Below are 8,292 nucleotides of genomic sequence, written 5' to 3' on the forward strand. Positions count from 1 at the left end.
AAATCCAAAAAGTAATCCAAAAAAATCTAGGTCACGCTATTTTCACTTTATAAATGTCAACTAGCCGGTTTACTCAAAAGGAAAAAAAAATAGTTACAGCCAAAATATCAAAAACTTACAAAGTTATGTATAAAATAAGGGTACTCACGGTTCAACGAAAAAAATCACACACACACAAAAATACAATCCACAATTACAAATAACACATATATCACAGACAAAACACACAGAAATCCATACGCGGTGCTCCTCTTCTGTCACGTGACACGCGATCAGCTGATAACTGTCAAATTTGACAGATAAAATGTAAATAAAACAGGATTAGAGTCTCTCGCGAAATATACTACACGATCAGGGAGGATGGGTGGGGGAAAGGACTGGGGGTATATTGCACGATCAGGGAGGATGGGTGGGGAAAGGGACGGGGAGGTATACCAATACGGAGGTGCCGGCGGATATGCTGGGCTTCTCGACCTCTTCTGGGCGTCAAAACGCAGACAAAATCCCCTCAACGTCTGGTCTGGAGGACACGACGGCCTGGCTCTGGAATACGCCAACCTCGATCGGGGAGCCATTTGTAGCGTGGGTGTACTAAGACAAAACCACTCAACTTCGGAGTTCGAATATTTATTTATACGTAGTCGAACGAAACCTAGGAACATATAATAAAACATATAAAAGTATATGCTAACATGATCATATTATTAATAACACAAAATACAAAGACAATGGACATTGATCGGTAAATATATCAAGGGAGACTTCGCGGTTAAATATATAAAACATTCTAAGAACTATGAGTAATAAACTTACCAGGCACGTCTAAATAATAATTAAATATGAATGAATATTTCAGCTCAAAGATAAGAGCGAATATTAAATAAGTAAGAATATTTCAGCTCAATGATAAGAGCGAATATTAAATAAATAGTAACAACTGTTACAATTGAAATCTTGACTTGCGTCGATGATGATTCAGAACGGAATGATATATGTGTATATATAAATAAGGGCGTGTGCAATGAAGCGGGAAAAAGGGGAAAAGGCATTATGAACCAATCGATCACTCTATAAATTTAGACAAACTCGCATAACCAGTATTCACGCTCTGACGCACTCGGACATAGACGGACATTGACGGACATAGACGGACAGTAACGCACAGAGGACAATAACCACGTAGCACAACACTAAACACGACGATACACAAACAATACAAAACGATATACGATATAGAACCATACCAAACACACAAACTAATAAAATACTGAAATATGCACCTTGCTACATATGTTTTATAAATTGTTATGTCTACGTAATAATACGTCTCTATATGTTTAGGTAACACCAAACACCGTGAAAAAATGATAAAGGGCCGGTAAGGACATATTTGATTTGGATGTATTGGTTATGACTTTAGCCAACGCGCATAAATACTTTAAATCAATAGATTTAGACCAAATTTACTTGTTTTTGTATGTCATATAAGTATTTAAATTGTTTTAAAACAATGCAATATAGTGTTTGTACAAAGTATGCTAAATATGTTTAAGAATGAAACAACATTCCAGTCAACAACAGGACGATGATGGTAAGAATTTATGTTCTATTTTCACGTATACAAACGGAAATAACAGGTGCTTTACCCCAGAGTAACAGTACTTTCCTTTTTAAAATGTACCATAAGTTAAGACAAAATGTTGGCACAGATCGATGTGTAAATAGCATTCCAAGTGTTAGCTAATTGACAAAAGTCAAGAAAACATATATTTCCGAATCATAATTACATTCCGGATCGATATTTCATCCTCTATTTATTTTCGTCATTCAATAATATAGATTGGAAACAAATGACATGGTTATCTAAATTTAAAAATACCGAAATATATAACACATAAGCAAAAGGTTACGTATGCGGATTTTTCTGTGTTGAAAATAGGTATCTGTTTGAAGCATAGGTAATGCTATAACTGCGCAAATCTTCTAATTTAAGCTTTATATCGCAATTGTTGATCATTTTCAACATATTGTGATTGTTCGTTTGTCGACCAAACTTAAATCAGTCAAATTGAATTAGCTTCATAAACCTTTTACGGATTCCAATCAAAACAACACATATCTGTAGAGAAGCATGTGAATTAGTGTTACATATAACATTCTTTGCAATGTATAATATACGAATAAGTACAAATGGCTTTACGTCTGACAAGGCCCAGTCGTAGTCTTTGTTATTTTCCTGTGGCATGTGTTGTTGTATCATACAGTCCCTACTGTTGATTTATGTGTATACCTAGATCTTTATTGAATTCAAAGTTCATATAAATTCAAGAACTTTCAGAAGGATTCGTCTGATACACCTTTGGGCCCGATAATTATATTTCATAATTGTTTAGAACAGTTCAACATTCTCGATATTCAGATCTTCAAATATTGATATATTTCTACATTGTGGGTTCCGGTTTGTTTACTTCTGGATGTACATTAATTGACGTGGACTTTGTTTTGAACGTTTAACTCCCAGTCAGTTTGTGTGAAATGTCGTCTCGTACTATGAATCGCACATTGCGTGATTCGTAACGCCAATCCATTTTCCGAAAAGGAACCCTTGAATATCTCCTTCGCTTTGATATATGTGTTTTTCTTAAAATTGTAGTTAAATGACTTATAATTCCAATTTTAAGCATATAATAAAAATAAAAACTGTTGGTTTCAGTGTTAGATAGCAATATTTGTTCACCTCCCGAACACCAAAAGTAAATATTTCACTCATGGCTACGCCACTCGTGAAACATAAATTGTGGTGCTCAATCGATTACAATCTTTCACTGAAACAAACAATTATAATCCATTTGTTTTTTGGCCAAAACACCCCTTTCTCTTTCACCCCTCGATATTTGAATTTAATTGACTATGTAAATATTAATTTTACAATGTGCCACACTGGAGTGAGCTTTTTCAATTGCTGGCAAAATAGAAAACATAACTGCTAAAAACATACTATGATCGAATAGGAATGAATAAGCTTCTGAGAGTTAGTACTTTGTGAGCAATGACTGTCCTTGTTCGTTTCGGCAATTCTAAAAGTATGTTTTTGGGATTCAATTCCAAGTGGTCAGCAGATGATCTTTCTGGTCACTGAATGCATGTTTATTGTGGAGCTGGGATTTCATTTACATGTATCAATACAAGAACAGCAATACACTGATTTTAAACGTATCTTTGAAACGAGTTTTCATAATCTGAGTAAACTAATATAAAAGGTTGAAACATCAACACAGAATTATTATTTTTATAATGAGTTGGAAAGATCAGATTTTGTTCATTTAGGTTATCAATATATTCTTAAATACTCGAGTAAAGTAACTAAGTGCTCTGAAACGAAATATTTTAAGAATGTGTTCTCTTACTGATGTTAAGAGGAATTGCGACCCATTGGAAGAAAATGGACAATTAACGTCAATGACATATTGTTTAAATTTCGTTTCAATGAAGTATGGTTGGCACAAGGTATTGATGACAAAAATGTTTTCAAAAGGTTGTTTAAGCAAAGTGTCAAAGATACATTCAATCAAATTCTAAATAGTCTCTAAGGTAAATCATCTAGAGCAACGTTATATGGATGATTAGGTATATTTGAAATTCAAGCAAATCTGAATATTGTTAGTGTTAAAATATAAAATTGCTATGTCACGTTTTAGATTTAGTTTTCATCGTTTACATATAGAAACAAGATGTTCAAAAGGACCAAGAGAAAAATAATTTGTAATGTCTGTAACAAATTCGAAAGATGAATACCATTTGTTTATGAACTGTAAACGGACAATTAAACTTAAGGTAAATAAACATATATAGTTTACACATATACTTCTAATATAGTCACATTTACAATCATTTATAATAATAAAGTCGTGCCTATTGCAAATATGTGCTTTAATAACATGTAATATAAATGATATGATACACGGAGCTTCTATTAAATTTAAAGTAAATCTGGATAACATTGTTTAAGAACAATATATTAGTAATATACAACTGTGTGCATGCATCTGTCATCATTGTTTCGTAAATACCATTTAATATTAAATGTATTAACATGTTGTTGTTTTTTCTTTTCCTGTTTGATATTTTTCTCGTTCTATTGAAAAACATTTTGTCCTAATTTTTGCTTGATAAGTACACTATATATATATATGAACAATTTGAGAAATATTTGGTCTTTATCGCCTTTACATCAATATATTTGAAACACTAATTTTAAGAATAAAACATGTATATGAAATATGGAACCTTTATTATTCACAATATGTACTCATTCATGTAGTTATATTTTTCTTACAAAAGAGAGAAGTCCTACACCATTTTAGAAAGCCATCTTTTTTTTAAATATTCTTTAGTTAATTGTTAAATATATTTTTTTTTTGTTAAATATATTTTTAACAAGCTTTTCACAGATTGGAACCTGTTTATATAAAATGTCGTGGGTAGTTGTTCGGAAAGGCGAGCAGGCGGGTGCGCTATTGGCGTTAAACTCACCTTTAGTACATAATAAATTTAGTGAGAGTTAATATATTGTGAACAAACTTGATATATAGGAATGGCTCATGGAGGCCTTTCATGGGATTGCGTTTTAGGCCACTACGGTCAACCTCAAGGTCACTGTTACTCAAATTAGAAGAAATCGGTTGGAACTGCGTAAAACAGAAACATGCTTTCTTCTGAGTCGTATTTTAAGGAAATTTTTATTTATATTCCAACCAATCTCGTTTTGTAGTAGATTGGTGTAACAAACGCCTGTCATTCATGGTTTCTATGTATAATTATGAGCTGAAATGGTTATATATTAATTGAATATCATATTATTATACTTTATAGTATAATTGATAAAAAAGGTTTGTACATTTTATAATGATAATTATGTACAGATTGTATCACTGTATAATTCTACTATACGTCCGTTCATTTTTAATTAAAAGAATTGTATTATATGTATTGAAATGTTGTTAATGTCGTTCAATCAAAGTCTTTATTTCAGCTAATACAGATGGATATTCCGTGTAAGTGGTTGCTATTCCATGAAGATTTTTGTCTAAAACACATTCATGGGTTTCCCTATTTATCAGATATTGACAATGAACTAAATTACAAACCGTTTTTCTTAAGCATGTATTAACATTGAACTACTTTGCTGACTGTTTTTCTTCAACATGTATCGGCAGTTAACTACTTTGCTAACTGTTTTTCTTCAGTATATTCTAAAAGTGAACGACTTTACTTACTGTTCTTCTTTAATATGTATTAACAGTGAACTACTTTGCTAACTGATCTTCGTCAGCATGTACTGACAGTGAACTACTTTGGTAACTGTTCTTCTTTTACATGTATTGACATTGAATTACTTTACTTTCTGTTTTTCTTCAGCAAGTATTGACTGTGAACTACTTTGTTAACTGTTCTTCTTTTACATGTATTGACAGTGAACTACTTTACTTTCTGTTTTTCTTCAGCAAGTATTTACAGTGAACTACTTTGCTAACTGTTCTTCTTCAGCAGGTACCAACAGTTAAGTACTTTGCTAACTGTTCTTCTTCAGCATGTATTGACAGTGAACTACTTTGCTAACTGATCTTCGTCAGAATGTATTGACGGTAAACTACTTTGCTAACTGATCTTCGTCAGCATGTACTGACAGTGAACTACTTTGCTAACTGATTTTCGTCAGCATGTATTGACAGTGAACTACTTTGCTAACTGATCTTCGTCAGCATGTATTGACAGTGAACTACGTTGCTAACTGTTCGTATCCAGCATGTACTGACAGTGAACTATTTTGCTAACTATTCTTCTTCAGCATGTATTGACAGCATACTTCTTTACAAGAAATTTACATGTTGTAAAACATATATTGGCTAAAACATGTCCGTTATTTAGTGCACGCAATCCGAATAGCTAAATTAATCTAAGACTCAATTAAGAACATTCATTTTGGTAATTATTGAACTAACAAAGCATAATTGACATGCATGATAATAGAGTGAGCACACATGTTTGTGTCCTTTAATAGAGCTGAAACAGACAGCCCCAGACGTAAAGCAGCCCAGGCGTACGAGGCTTTATCCAAGACCACAGATACATCGTTTTACGATGCTCTAAGTTAGTATTACAATTGAATTTGATAGTTAAGTATTATTTTATCTTTGATTAATGCAATCGCATGATGAGTACTTTCTTAAACAGGAAGTGTAATTTAAACCGCATCCTTCTTAACGCAGCGTCAGTATCATGAACCACATATTTTATGTTTTTAATCACTAAACGTTGATTGTTATAATACTGTTGTTAGTAATTGGTGTTCATGCGTGTATAAATATATGTCAGATTACTGTTATCAAAACTTATTCTAAACATGATAGGAATTGACACGGTATTTAAAAATGTATGTATATATTGAATTTAGAATTATCTGTATACACTCATATACATGTATGCCGGTTTAAATTGCTTACCATTGAATTGATTTTCAGAAGCAGGAGACAATGGGTAAGATAAGAACATGGAATTAATTCATTGAAACTGTCAGACGTAATAACATGCATATATCCGGTGTTAATATTGAAATACATATTGACCAATCATTGCATAATTGAACTATAAATGTATCCATATCAATTACAATAAAGATGTATACGATTTATTGAATGAAATTTGAAAATCTAGTTAACTGTTTTCCTAAATCAATTTAGTCAAGCATAATTGCCATTAATTAAAATAGAGTTGGCACAAGTGTTTATCTTTATTTATAGATTTGGTAGAGACAGCTCCAGCTGTAAAGCAGCACAGACGTACGAGGAATTGTCAATGAAAACAGATACATCGGTTTATGATGCTCTGAGTTAGTATTACAAAATATTTTGTTAATTTAATATTATTTCATTATTTTTATTAATTCTTATCAATCCAATTTCATAGGATGGGTTCTGTCTTCAACATGAATTGTACTAGTACCTCATCGCTCGTAACGAAGGACCAGAAGCATCTAACAAATATGTTTTAAATCGTTAGGCTGTGATCGCTGTAATAGTGTTGTATGTCATTTTGGTGCATGTGCATTTAACTATATGTAACACTTCTATTAAAAAAAAATATATTCTATTCATCATTAGTCTTGACATGTTTTTGTTTTTTTAAATGCACATTAAAAATATATTGATATTGAAATAATAACAAAATAACCCATGTACGTCGCTTTCAATGCTAACCATCGGTTTAATTTCAGAAAAAGGAGAAAATGGGTAAGATGAAAGCATGAATATAATACATTGAAACAGTAAGAAGTAACATGAGTAATATCTGTGATCAGAATGCAACACAATGTAAAAACATTCAGTAAAACAATTTTTATAGGGTTTAAGCATTCACCTGTTTATGAATTCAGGTCTTTGCCATTTGACGCAAATTAGTAAAGAACTATATAAAACAACATACAATAATGTTAATGTATTTTCCTAAATATAACACCAAGCGCTTTATTAGCATAATGGTGTGTATGGTGATATGTCTCGGTACATGTCTTCATCGTTGCGTTTCAAACAGTGTTCCGCTTTGAAAGATTTTGCATTTAGTTGCAGAATAGCACTATACATGCTCAGCTAATACAGTAAATAACAGCTAATAGATACTCGATTTGTTTTAAATTGTAATTGTACCTTGGTATCTATGCACGCATATCCATTACATTTTCGGTAGAATGTAGTTACCGTTATTTTTCAGTCACGATAATTCTCAGGTGTACACGTCGTTGGATGAGTCAAATTCAAGGTCGCACAATTACTACGGTAATGTAAAGAAAGGTATAAACTTTGTTTATATCAATGCAGTATGTGGTGTATTCCTGCATATTAAAGAGATCTGTTGATGTATGTATAGCGATCAAGATATGTTAAAATCTCAATTAGATGCAACAATGTTTTACAAGATTTTCTACAGACTCAATGAAGATAAAAATAGTAATCACACAATACTATATAACCTTTTAACGTACGTTTAATATGATACTATCAATTCTTTGGTTCAAAGCCCGAATTCAATATAAACCATTAAATCGTTACTATCCGTGTGAGTAGCCATTTGACATCGTTGTTTTTCTGAATCTTTCCATGTGATTGCAGAGGATCCCGTTTACAACAACACTGTGTTGTAGAACCCGGTGCGAAGAGTACTTTAAGTGGATAATTAAAAGTCTGACAGCATCATTATCTATGTCAGTGAAGTATTTAATGATTCTATTTCTTCACT

The 8,292-nt window shown here is 32.1% G+C and overlaps 1 protein-coding gene across 1 annotated transcript; it reads left to right on the plus strand.

Annotated features, from left to right (window-relative positions):
* Nucleotides 1-360: 360 nt before the first annotated feature.
* On the plus strand, nt 361-7,293 carry LOC128235919 (uncharacterized). Its single transcript, XM_052950707.1, has 8 exons — nt 361-577; nt 1,342-1,378; nt 1,554-1,591; nt 5,033-5,054; nt 6,062-6,150; nt 6,522-6,537; nt 6,801-6,889; nt 7,274-7,293. Exons 1-8 carry the CDS (start codon nt 361-363, stop codon nt 7,291-7,293), a joined length of 528 nt encoding a protein of 175 aa, XP_052806667.1.
* The last annotated feature ends 999 nt before the right edge of the window (nt 7,294-8,292 follow it).

This window comes from Mya arenaria, chromosome 5 (assembly GCF_026914265.1).
Source record: "Mya arenaria isolate MELC-2E11 chromosome 5, ASM2691426v1".
Classification (NCBI taxonomy): Eukaryota; Metazoa; Mollusca; class Bivalvia; order Myida; family Myidae; genus Mya; species Mya arenaria.

Coding starts and splice junctions, on each gene's coding strand:
- LOC128235919 (XM_052950707.1), top strand. CDS start 361: ATGGGTGGGGGAAAGGACTGGGGGTATATTGCACGATCAGGGAGGATG. Junction 1,379..1,553: donor GAAAAAATGATAAAGGGCCG/GTAAGGACATAT, acceptor AATATGTTTAAG/AATGAAACAACATTCCAGTC. Junction 6,890..7,273: donor ATCGGTTTATGATGCTCTGA/GTTAGTATTACA, acceptor GTTTAATTTCAG/AAAAAGGAGAAAATGGGTAA.